The following is a 13,543-nucleotide window of genomic DNA, read 5'->3' as shown; positions in this document are numbered from 1 at the left end:
TTATTAAAGGACCATACAACAGGTAGGGTCTACTTTTATTAAAGGACCATACAACAGGTAGGGTCTACTTTTATTAACACTTTGATTACCACTGGTGAACATGGTAAAACCCCATTAAATGCCAGCACCCACTTCAATGATAGCGTTGTGAGCGCATAATCTCTGTCTTAAATTATGGCTATGTGTCTAATCTGCCCGTCGCTTATCAATGACTTGTTTGCAGTCAACATTGTCGAAGCGGATTGTTTTTTAATCGGTTAATTTCTGTTTTATAGCATTTTGAAAAGCCCTCGTTTTTCAGGAAAATATATAGATTCCGTGATTTACTGGAATATTCTGGCATACACAAAAACGTTGTCATTTTTCTGCCTATTTATGAATCGTTTTCAAATAAACGCTAGATTATCGATAGTATTATGTGTACTTATGCACGCTATAGAAGCGGGCTGAAATATCGATTCTCTCATTTCCTGATCAGCGGCTTACACACGCACATATGGGACACGTTGATATATCTGTGAAAAAAGCTCTGATTATCCCAAGACTGGTATAATAGATTCCTTACCTCAGATCAGATGTTATCCAAAAAGATTATTCCAATTCCTGATCGCCATTCCAAATATCGATTACGTTTATTGATCCAACGATGGGTGCTCGAAACACATATTCCACGCTGTTCTGAGGGTCGGCAATGAATGTGGATTCCGGATTTTCTTTTCCCCATCTATTTCCATTCAGTCCAATCCAATGGGTGCATTACCATCCGGGAGACGATAGGGGGCGGTATTTTCCCTGTTTGAGCTTAGAGAGTCCCAGTGGTAACGTGAGGCTAGATTGATGAAAAATGAATGGAAATCGCTAATAAAAAAAAAATTCAATTAATAACGAGATTTCTCGTCCTTGGCACTGAACGGTTGGCATGAAATAACGAGAATTCTCGTCGTTGGCACTCAAAGTGTTAAAGGACAAGAGCTAGGGTCTACTTTCATTAAAGGAATATACAACAGGTAGGGTCTACTTTCATTAAAGGAATATACAACAGGTAGGGCCTACTTTCATTAACACTTTCACTGCCACTCACGAGATAGCTCGGGTTTCCGATAGTTATGTTGAAAGCCACTCACGAGATTTCTCTGAATTTTTTTATTTTTATTTTTTTAGCGATCTGAAATCATATTGCATCATGCGAGCCTACCCTAGTATACCAGAGCGCCGCCGGCGATCAGATGTGGAAAAAAGCGCCCCCTATCGTCTCCCAGATGACATAAGGGATTTTGGAATGGACTCAATGAAAATGGATGGGGAAAAAAATCCTGTACTCCACATTTTCCAGTCCACTGATGCAGCCGGGGTTATCACAGTTCATTCTAGAGCCTCTGAGACCCGCGGAATCATGTACTGCACTGTACACACGTTGGATCCATACACTTTTTTCGAATGGTGATCAGGAATTGGAATATACCAGTTCGATACCATCTGATGTCAGGTAAGGAATCTGTTATCAGTGTTAGGATAATCAGACAAATTTTGATGAAGATATAAGCTGTTTTGTGAAATGGGCTCTTTCGGTTTCACTGTAAAAGTCCAAGAGGAAATGAACACGGCGATTATCCGTGCACGGCTCGAATGTGCTTGCGTGCACGTATAATATTGATCATCTAGCGTTTATTTGAAAACGATTCATAAATAGGCCGACAAATATCAACGTTCTGGAATATTCCAGTAAAAGACGATTATCATAGAATGGTCTAGAATGAACTGTTTTTTTACCTCAAAACGGGTGCTTTTCAAAATGCTCTCAAACGGAAATGAAGCGATAAAAAAACAATCTGCCTTGACAGCACTGACTGGAAAAGGATTCTTTGATAAGCGACGGGCAGATTAGACACATAGCCATAATTTAAAACATAGATTAGGCGATATTAAGCGTAACATTGGCGCCGATGGTGGCATTGAAGCGCTAACTCTGGCGCCACCTCGTGGCACTCAAAGTGTTAAAGGACAAGAGCTAGCTACGTTCATTAAAGTATCCAGCCAATGTCTGAGTGAGACGGAAGGAAAAACGGCTGCTGTTGGGATTTCTGTTATCAAGCTGAAGGCGGCAGTACAGTGAGCTATAAAATATCCCCCTACACACATACACTAACAACAACAACATCCCCTTATCCTCCCAGACAGAGGGACGTGTCGTCAGACAGAGTGGACGTCAGGCTGGAGGAGGAGAGGAAGAGGTCTGCTGAGCTGCAACAGCAGGTGATGTTCTACTGGAGAGTAACTACATAGTATAACTTTAATCACTAGAGCAACAGGTAATGTTCTACTGGAGAGTAAATACATATAATAAGATAACTAGGGCTGTCAGTTTATCGCGTTAATTAGATTAATTAATTACACAGCAAATTATCGCGTTATGAAAATGAACTCAAAATAAAAAAAATATATATATATCTTTAATGCAAATATTTTTTAATCTCATTCATTCCATAAGAACATAGAATACACATTTACATACTTTCTTTTAATATGGTCCATTTGCATGTTCTTTGTATCTGATTCTAGGGACATCTATGGATCTCAGGGAATGTATTCCCAATTTCCCAGTGTCAGAAATACTGTGTCTGTTACTATGCTTGAGTCAATTGTAATGAACCAAATGGGAATATCAATAAAAAATGTGTTATCTTTGGCTGTGAATAACACCATGCTAAAATTGACCAGTCCTGAAAAATCTAATCAAATGAATAAAAGGAAGATGATTAAACAGAAGGTTTTGTAGACACAGTACTAAATTCTGCCATCCGGACACATGCCATTTGAAATATGATTATAGAATATCAGGCCTAAAATGGTTATGCGATTAAAATGCGATTAATTAATTACAAATCCTGTAATTAATTAGATTAAAAAATTTGTGATGTTCTACTGGAGAGTAACTATTATAACTTGAATCACTAGAGCAACAGGTGATGTTCTACTGGAGAGTAACTATTATAACTTTAATCACTAGAGCAACAGGTGATGTTCTACTGGAGTAACTATTATAACTTTAATCACTAGAGCAACAGGTAATGTTCTACTGGAGAGTAACTATTATAACTTTAATCACTAGAGCAACAGGTAATGTTCTACTGGAGAGTAACTATTATAACTTTAATCACTAGAGCAACAGGTGATGTTCTACTGGAGAGTAACTATTATAGCTTTAATCACTAGAGCAACAGGTGATGTTCTACTGGAGAGTAACTATTATAACTTTAATCACTAGAGCAACAGGTAATGTTCTACTGGAGAGTAACTATTATAACTTTAATCACTAGAGCAACATGTAATGTTCTACTGTCTCTCCATCTCCCCCCCCTGGGATCCAGCTCTCCGCTAAGGACTGTGAGGACGAGACGATCACGCAGCACCAGTTGCGTAAGGTTCTGAAACAACTACGCAAGGCCCGCGACCAAATCAGCAGGCTGGAGGCGGCAGTAAGTCTACTGTTGGTGCAAAAAAACAAATCTATACTTGTTGTTGAAATATTATTATTATAAATATTATTCATGAATGTACTTGTTTCACCAGTAAAATTATTTACCTTAACCCTTTAATCGCCAAGGACGAGTTAACACGTCATTCTCCGCCATGCGTAATCTGCCAATGACGCCGTAACACGTCATTGAGATCAATATTTCAAAAATCTGTGATGGCAATCATATTTCACCCGCGGAGACTTGAGATCTCCTGTTGATCTCCTCTCAACTCTCCAACGGTTCAAGAGCGCCATCTGGTGGCGGATCACCCAAACAGCAAACCGGAAACAGAAAGTGGTGCTCATCCAAATTCGGTCCGGCCACTCGCTATAGCTCCATCTCGACACACTGGATAATCAATCGCTCGCCCTAACTCAATAAACAACGTTATTTGGACGTATATAGTATTATACAACCTGGAAATGGTTCATCTAGATCAACATCCCATAATAGCAAACTTTCTACTCCAAGCTGATCGCCCAACGGCCCGAGGAGACTGGGGTAAGTTTCAGCGTTTATTATTACCGTGTTCGATACAAACTGCTCTGATGATCATATCACCCACTACATGAATCATCTAACGTTGGCCACGGAATTATAAACTACCCCCCCCCCCCCCATCCGGTCAACATCAGATGATGAGTAGTAACTTCTAGAACATGGGTGTCAAACTCATGGCCCGCGGGCCAAATGTCATTTGATGTGGCCCCCAAGAGCTCTGGTAAAAAAAATATATTTTTTTTTTAAACATTAATCTTGGGTTAAAAAATAGCGGCGTTAAAAGAATTGTGGGTTAATGCGTTAATAAAGCTTTAACTTTGACAGTAGTCATTACACATTCTTACACATGCATGTATGTTGAACATCTGAGGTATTGATGAAGTAACAAAGGGAAAAAGCCAAAAGCACTTACTCCTCAGACATTCTTTGACAATTTTACAGCCCAAAATACAAAAAAGATCCAGGCGGAATAGGTAACAAAGGGTTGAAGAAATATTGTCTGAACTGTCAGATGCACACTGGCTGTGTGACATAACCGAGCATCTCGCTCAATTGAATAAGAAGCTGTAGGGACGCAAACAAGTCCCACCCAAAACTTGACCAATATAGTTGTGAACTGAGACAACCCTTATTTAGTTATTTTTGAGTACAGTTACAGTTGTGTGTTCATGCAGACACATAATAGCAATTTCATTACAAATTGAAAATGGGGGGGCCTGATGTAAACAAGTCGAAAGTCTTTCTCTGGTCTGCATCCCCTTAACAATTGTGTGTATTGAGCTGTACTGTACTGTACCCATTCTGCAATCTGTTAATTAAAGTTAATTAAACTATCTTCCATTAGTTGGATGTATGGCCTCTGCAAGGTTGTGTGCAGCCATTTGTTTTTGTAACATCTGCTACATCTGTCCCACGTGTTCTTTGCAGCTCACAGTTGTTAGTTCTGCCCCTCTTGACTGTGACAAAAAGGTTTTGAACAAAGTTAATGTCATAGCTTGTATTTGATGATATTCTTCTTTGTTATTTACTTGAATGGTTTGATCATTGATTGATGGAGTAATATGGGGTTCTGATAAACTAAAATTATTTGTTAAAGGGGAACTATCTTATAAATGGCCTTTTTGAGTGTTTAGCATTGTTTCCTAGCTATGTGAACTTATATTAATATGATCTATGTCTCAAAATTCTCATATTGGCGCATTCTTCCAATTCTCCTCTCACAATATTCACCCTCACTGAACTGAGTCATTTGAAAATGTGATGATTTGTGATGTCAGAAAGACACCGCTGCATGTTAATGTTGAGATACAAGATGAGCTGCACACAGTGGCTGGACCTGGACCTGGAGCCCAGGCTCAAAACAGCTCGAGATCTTGAGGTAGAAAAATGCTGTTTTTGAGGACTTGAATAGAAATACAAAACAATGAATAAAAAAAATATATATATTACAGAGGTGTTCCATAGACTCACAGGAATTGTGTAAAAGTGCCCAAATAGTGAAAGAAATAGTAAAATAGTTCCCCTTTAACATTACATCAGCTAACATATATTTTTACATCTATGCAAATGCATATGCAATATGTATAACTTGAATAAGTAATAAATACAGAAACAACATGTTTAACAATATGTAAATGAGTAGCTACATTTATTTTACATTACATTAACATTTATACGGTCTTTGGCCCTTTGAGGGCAACTATAATGCTGATGTGGCCCTCTGTGAAAATGAGTTTGACACCCCTGTTCTAGAACCACGTACATTTGAAATTTTTTATCTGGCGCCGATCGCTATCAAACTGTATTTGATCATCAATATAATGCATTTATGGCTATAAATCACGTTCTGCAGAATGCTGCAGAAAACGATAAAAACATATTTATACTTTAGACCATATTTTAGTATGAATATGTGAATGAAAAAGTAGAACGTTGCTACATCCTAAACGATAGATACTTGACGTTGAATGGGCCATAGTAATGTCAATTTAGCAATACAATTTAAAAAGTTATAGCCCTGCAAAGAAGGGGAACATCTCCATAGACTTTCAACAGTGGCAGATAGGGGTATATGATCAGAATAATCCCTGGCAGATAAAGGGTTAACTTATTGGCCACATGTACGTGCACATTAGAGGTGCTATAGATAACTATTTTATTTAGAGTAATACCCTGCGTTCTGTGTGATAAAGAAGCTAAATACCCTGCGTTCTGTGTGATAAAGAAGCTAAACACCCTGCATTCTGTGTGATGAAGAAGCGAAACACCCTGCGTTCTGTGATGAAAAAGCTAAAACACCCTGCGTTCTGTGATAAAGAAGCTAAACACCCTGCGTTCTGTGTGTGAAGAAGCTAAACACCCTGCGGTCTGTGTGTGAAGCTAAACACCCTGTGTTTTGTGTGATAAAGAAGCTAAACACCCTGCGTTCTGTGTGATGAAGAAGCTAAACACCCTGCGTTCTGTGTGATGAAGAAGCTAAACACCCTGCGTTCTGTGTGTGAAGAAGCTAAACACCCTGCGTTCTGGGTATAAAGAAGCTAAATACCCTGCGTTCTGTGTGATAAAGAAGCTAAACACCCTGCATTCTGTGTGATGAAGAAGCGAAACACCCTGCGTTCTGTGATGAAAAAGCTAAACACCCTGCGTTCTGTGATAAAGAAGCTAAATACCCTGCGTTCTGTGTGTGAAGAAGCTAAACACCCTGCGTTCTGTGTGTGAAGCTAAACACCCTGTGTTTTGTGTGATAAAGAAGCTAAACACCCTGCGTTCTGTGTGATGAAGAAGCTAAACACCCTGCGTTCTGTGTGTGAAGAAGCTAAACACCCTGCGTTCTGTGTGATGAAGAAGCTAAACACCCTGCGTTCTGTGTGATGAAGAAGCTAAACACCCTGCGTTCTGTGTGATGAAGAAGCTAAACACCCTGCATTATGTGTGATGAAGAAGCTAAACACCCTGCGTTCTGTGTGATGAAGAAGCTAAACACCCTGCGTTCTGTGTGATGAAGAAGCTAAACACCCTGCGTTCTGTGTGATGAAGAAGCTAAACACCCTGCGTTCTGTGTGATGAAGAAGCTAAACACCCTGCGTTCTGTGTGATGAAGAAGCTAAACACCCTGCGTTCTGTGTGATGAAGAAGCTAAACACCCTGCGTTCTGTGTGATGAAGAAGCTAAACACCCTGCGTTCTGTGTGTGAAGAAGCTAAACACCCTGCGTTCTGGGTATAAAGAAGCTAAATACCCTGCGTTCTGTGTGATAAAGAAGCTAAACACCCTGCATTCTGTGTGATGAAGAAGCGAAACACCCTGCGTTCTGTGATGAAAAAGCTAAACACCCTGCGTTCTGTGATAAAGAAGCTAAACACCCTGCGTTCTGTGTGTGAAGAAGCTAAACACCCTGCTTTCTGTGTGTGAAGCTAAACACCCTGCGTTCTGTGTGATGAAGAAGCTAAACACCCTGCGTTCTGTGTGTGAAGAAGCTAAACACCCTGCGTTCTGTGTCATGAAGAAGCTAAACACCCTGCGTTCTGTGTGATGAAGAAGCTAAACACCCTGCATTATGTGTGATGAAGAAGCTAAACACCCTGCGTTCTGTGTGATGAAGAAGCTAAACACCCTGCGTTCTGTGTGATGAAGAAGCTAAACACCCTGCGTTCTGTGTGATGAAGAAGCTAAACACCCTGCGTTCTGTGTGATGAAGAAGCTAAACACCCTGCTTTCTGTGTGATGAAGAAGCTAAACACCCTGCGTTCTGTGTGATGAAGAAGCTAAACACCGGGGCACCCGAGTGGCGCACCATGTTACTGCGCTGCAGACCTACGCGGTCGACCCGGGTTCGTCTCCCGATCCTGGACGGATTTGCCGCATGTCCTCCCCCCATATCTTCTCCCGTTCTTCCTCTCCTCTGCTCTCTGTTGGTCATGTCTGACCACAATAAAGATGTAAAAATGCTAAAATTAATCCAAAAAAAAAGAAGCGAAATACCCTGCGTTCTGTGTGAAGCGAAATACCCTGCGTTCTGTGTGTGTAGCTTAATACACTGCGTTCTGTGTGTGAAGCTAAATACCCTGCGTTCTGTGTGTGAAGCTAAATACCCTGCGTTCTGTGTGTGTGAAGCTAAATACCCTGCGTTCTGTGTGAAGAAGCTAAAGTCTGTGTGAAGAAGCTAAAGTCTCTCTTCTTCCCTCTGCCAGAAGCAGCAACCGAGCAGTCGCTTCTCCGAGCCCAGCTCCTACAACAGGCTGGAGTTTGACCCCCTCAGCCCCTCATCCTCCTTTAAAGTGGGTAACCTCCTGGATGAGAGCTTCCTGGAATGTCCACAGTGTCACGCCTCGTACTCCACCAGCGAGCACCGAGAGCTGCTCAACCACATGGATTACTGCTTGGCCTGAGCCAGGAGCCTGTACACTTGTGTGTAGGAAAGGATAAAAATCCCACCTTCTTGGTGTCATTATTATACTGTAGATGTGAAATGGCGTGAAATACGGATCGTTGCCATGGTAAACTGTAACATTTGTAAACGGTAGGAAATGAACCAAATATATTGGCGCTTAATCTAGCTAGCAGTTCAATATTCGACCATGCCACCATGCTAGCTAAGATGAAGTATTTTAACCCTTTCACTGCCACACGACAGAAGGTTAACCCTTTACTATCACACAACCGACGTCGTGTGGCAGTGAAAGGGTTAACCTTCTGTGTATTTTCAGATTCAGAGTTTTATTTGCCACATGGAAACAATACAATCAGAGTTTTTCATACAAAATCATAAATACCATACCATGGACAAGGAGCAGGAAGAAGAATAAATCTTATAGTTACCTGTGCCCCTTATTCCTAAACTAAACAAGTATTACTTGATGGTCGGCGTACAACCTAATTTACACAAAATAATAATTTATACCATATACAAAGAAACAAACAATCCACAGTTTAAATAAGAAAAAATGTAATGATAATAATAATAATAATTATAAAGAATAAAAGAAAAGATCTCACTATTCAGATCATCATCATTTGACTTTCATACTGACTAAATATTTTATTTTATAATTCTTTTTGAATTGACAAACACTATTACATCCCTTAAGCTCGCTATGGAGAGAATTCCACAACTTTACACCAATAACTGAAGGACACATCTGTTTAAGTGTGGTACATGCAAACTGATGTTTAAAATTGAATTTCCTCCTACTAAACTCACTTTCTAAATGAAAAAGATTTACCGGTAGTAGTTTTTCTGGCAGTGTATTATTTCTTGCCCTAAACATAATTAACATTGTTTGAAACTTAACCATGTCTTCAAGTTTAATTATTCTAGATTTAATAAATAATGTTTGTGTTCTCGATAATTCACTTTGTGTGATTCTTACAGTCCTCTTCTGTAGTATATATAATGGTTTTATATTGGTCCCAGTGAAAGGGTTAACCGTTTTGGTAGCGCGGCAGTGAAAGGGTTAACAGGCTTTGACATTAGTGCGTTTGTCTTTGAACGGCATATCAATCAAGATCAAACCCAAGGAAACTATAAAAGAAGGAAGTGTCACCGTGTAGCGCGTGAACGCACATTGGTGCCAAGTGTGGAAGCCTTCGGTTCGGCCGACATTGAGTTGAATGGGATCAGCCCGTCTCCTCGTTTATGACATTTAAACAAGCTATTACCTCGGTCGTCAGAATCATCTGCAATTTGTTGCATCGTTGTTAACGAGCTAACGCTTGATATATTGGTTGATGTATATTTCCTCAGATAGCTGGTATATTTTAATGCAGGGTTCAATAGAACTGGCACCAAAAGTCTCACACCAAGGAGAGCATAGAATGCTGGTATTCTGACGAGATGACCCTTCCTTCTTTTACAGTTTCCTTGATCAAACCCAGGATGTTCTGGTTGTTTTTAATGAAATAAAGATTTGTATATATCGGCAAACATCCATAACCATATTTCACACCATTCCATGTTCAATATGACACCAGCACCAGACCACACTAGTCTAAACAGATGTGAATTTGAGGAGAATACCTCCCTCCTCCTCCTCTCCGTTTACCATCTGTTGTATCTCCAGAAGCCAGTCTCTCCATGGTCCTCCGTGGACTCGCATCAAAAGCAACTTGGACAAACGCCTACACAATAGGATGAATATACGAAAAGGCGCACTCCGGTTACTCTGGAAATGGATCAGAGGAGAAGCGGAGAGAGGAAGAGGAAGGTAGAATTCACCTCAGCAGTTTAGACTACCGGTAGTAACCTTTCATTCATGCGGTGATGGAACCCTAGCAGGGATCTGAAAAGGGAACTCCTATTCTATCTTCTATGATGATTATTGTATACAGGCCCATAATACAGATGAGTCACGCTATCTGTAGCAATGCACTGTTAAAAGAAAAAGGGAAAGTCCAATTTTTTGTTTTGATCATATAACCTTTTGGTCCTGACTCTGTTTTGATCATAAAACGATTTGGCCCCAGAGTCTGTTTTGATCATTACTGTTTTTCCACAGTTCTCCTTATAAGTGGAAGACTCAAAGGACTATTTAAAAAATCCAGAACTTTAGACTATTTAAAGAGACAGGACTTTATTTTAATACAGTCCGGCCAATACCACTCCTTTGCTGTATACTGTAGATCTGATCCTATATTTATCAAGACCGTCCAAAGTCTGATTTAGGGTTGATTTTAAAATACACCGACTTAAGACTCCTCAGCTGTCTTCTACTGGGAAAAGCTGGATGGATAAATGCCAAATGTATTTTTGAAAAGGCCACTCCTTGACCCGTTGAGGTTGATTAAGACCGATTTGTGTGTTCTGGTTGTTTTTCCATGATGTGTTCTGGTTGTTTTTTTAATTGTTTTAATGAAATAAATTTGTATATAATATCGGCAAACGTCCATATCCATATTTCACACCATTCCATGTTCAATATGACACCAGCACCAGACCACACTAGTTTAAACAGATGTGAATTTGAGGAGAATTACCTCCCTGAGGAGGTAAGGCCACTCCTTGACCCGTTGAGGTTGATTAAGACCGATTTGGTAGCGTACCTCCGACTTGTCCTCCGATTGACACAAATACTTGCTAAACGGGGGAGGAAATCAAGGGGGCTTCAGGATGAAAAGCAGAATATAAAATGAAAATACAGCTTATTGTGTACAGTGTAGCAATAGATTCATAATTCTCACAATGTGAAATTTGTATATTGTGAAATTTCTCAATGAATGCCCCCCTTGAGTAGCGTGAGTACTAGAGTAAAGTTCTATAGTGCTTCCATTTTAGCAGCTCATACAAATATATTCGCTCTACATAAAGAATTGAAAAAGGACCACATGACAAATTGAGATTCATAGTAGAGACTGGCATTTTTTATTAAAAGGACATTTGACCAATTTATTTTTGCCTGAATCCCATCGTTCTGTTATGAGGAGGATGTGATAATCGGGACATAAGACGTGTCCTCTGTCTCGAGAGCTCTGCCGCATCACCCCCCCCACCATGCTTTTTACAGTATCTTATTTTATTGTTTACAAACGTATACGGTGATCTTTACCCTTTTTTTTTATCTACTTTTTTTCTCCCATTTCTATTTTTCTCCCATCCCAATTTCGTATCGTCCAATTCTACCCTCCCCTGTCTCGAACGCCGTTAGGCCATGCCTCCCACAAGCCGGCTGCAATGTGGACGAAGCCTTACATCACGTGTCCCCTCCGGTACTCGAGGAAGCAGCCGTCGCATCTTTTCACCTGCACAGCGCGATCTCTCAGCGCCGGGGGTCTGCGTGGGAGGGACACGCCGCCATAGATATATATATAGAATGGATATGCACGCCGCCCCCGTCGCTTCCTGATTCTGCTGCGCAGGCGCACCAACCGACCTGTAGCTGATTGATTGAATTGATTGAAAATTGATTGATTGATTGAAAACTTTATTAACAGATTGCAGAATGGGTACAATACAGTACAGCTCAATACACACAATTGTTAAGGGGATGCAGACCAGAGAAAGACTTTCGTCTTGTTTACATCAGGGTCCCCCATTTTCAATTCATCAGGACATATATGACATACATGACATACAGATAGTCAGTACTGCTACATCTATACATTTATGACATACCAGATTTGCAAATACAGTACTGTTTGTGATACAGAAGGAGTCAAGAAAAGGGAGTATATACATTTGACGTAGAAACTGTACATTGGAGGAGGTTGGGTGGGGGGGGTTGGGTACATTGGGATATTGACAACCATACTGGGTAATTTACATTGGAGGTGGTTGGGGGGGGGGGGCACACTGTATAAACAAGCAAAACTGTACATTGAGGGGGGGGGGAGACACTGTACAAACAAACAAAATTGTACATTGGACTATTGACAACCATACTAGGTAAATGACTGTACATTGGAGGGGGTTGGGTTAGGATATTTACAGGGGCCAGTGTTGAATTGCAGTCTCCCGTAGGTGTCCCTTGAGAGAGGTTTTGAAAGTGGGTAGTGATCCACATTCCTTTACAGCTTTGGGTAGGGCGTTCCACATTGATGTGGCATAATTGCGAAACGTGTTTAGTCCCTTATTTGAGCTGATAGCAATGCGGAGAGCTGGGCTCGAACCCAGCGTCTCCTGCATTGGTGGCGAGCGCCTTGCCCACTACACCATCTAGCCGCCCTATTTGTTTTGTTTTCTGAAGCTATTGAGTGTGTGTGTGCTGTTTTACATCGTCAGTCACGTTTCTTTTGTGTTTGATATGGATTCATGTCGGATTTCTAGGCTGTTTAAAGAAAATAGTTACTATTTTTAATGAAACAAAGCGGGGCTCGCAACTCACTTGATGCTCCAAGGTGTTTTAATTGACAAAATAATAGCAGTAGATACAACGTTTGGATTGATTGAAAACTTTTTTAACAGATCGCAGAATGGGTACAATACAGTACAGCTCAATACACACAATTGTTAAGGGGATGCAGACCAGAGAAAGACTTACCGTACCGTTTACCTCCACCATCTGTTCTCTCCCCTCAAGGTAGGATTGCATCCAGCTCACTGATAGACTGGAGTGATTGACAGTGTCAAAGGCCTTTTGTAGGTCCAGCATGACCATGCCGCAGTATTTATACTTGAAAAAGACCGGAAGGGTCGGTCGAAACGTATCTACTGCTATTATTTTGTCAATTAAAACACCTTGGAAGGCTTGGAGCATCAAGTGAGTTGCGAGCCCCTCTTTGTTTTATGTATTACTGTTTTTACAGTTTGGCTCAGCACCAAGAAACGGAGGATGTGTGTTATTTATTTTTTCGTACTATTTTTTATGGACATGATTAAAGCTCTTATCTTTTAGTGAACCAAAAACATTTTGTGTTTTGATGATTTTGTATTTATGGATTTGTGACAGCCTATTATTTTTTTCTAGGGGAGACATTATTGGTGTTGTGAGTAGTCGTTTCCAAGACGACCTAGTATCCAGGCTTTGGACGATGATGACAACAACATTATAATAAATAAATCCCAGTGTTTATTTTGCATTGGCTTGATTCTCA

At 40.4% G+C, this 13,543-nt stretch overlaps 1 protein-coding gene across 4 annotated transcripts in view; it reads left to right on the top strand.

Annotated features, from left to right (window-relative positions):
• Window positions 1–13,543, top strand: part of cep55l (centrosomal protein 55 like) — a 71,366-nt gene extending 57,823 nt beyond the window's left edge. For 2 of the 4 annotated variants that reach the window (XM_084330663.1, XM_084330664.1), the window contains exons 9-11: window positions 2,175–2,253; window positions 3,369–3,476; window positions 8,209–12,032. In XM_084330663.1, coding sequence (XP_084186789.1) covers window positions 2,175–2,253; window positions 3,369–3,476; window positions 8,209–8,406 — 385 coding nt within the window. In that variant the 3' untranslated portion in view covers window positions 8,407–12,032. Of the gene's footprint in view, window positions 1–2,174; window positions 2,254–3,368; window positions 3,477–8,208; window positions 12,033–13,416 lie in introns of those variants that run through there. The other 2 variants (XM_084330665.1, XM_084330666.1) reach the window with 2 other exon arrangements.

The sequence above is a fragment of the Notolepis coatsorum genome (assembly GCF_963971535.1).
Source record: "Notolepis coatsorum genome assembly, chromosome: 15".
NCBI lineage: Eukaryota > Metazoa > Chordata > Actinopteri > Aulopiformes > Paralepididae > Notolepis > Notolepis coatsorum.
This window is presented reverse-complemented; position numbering and strand designations above follow the sequence as displayed.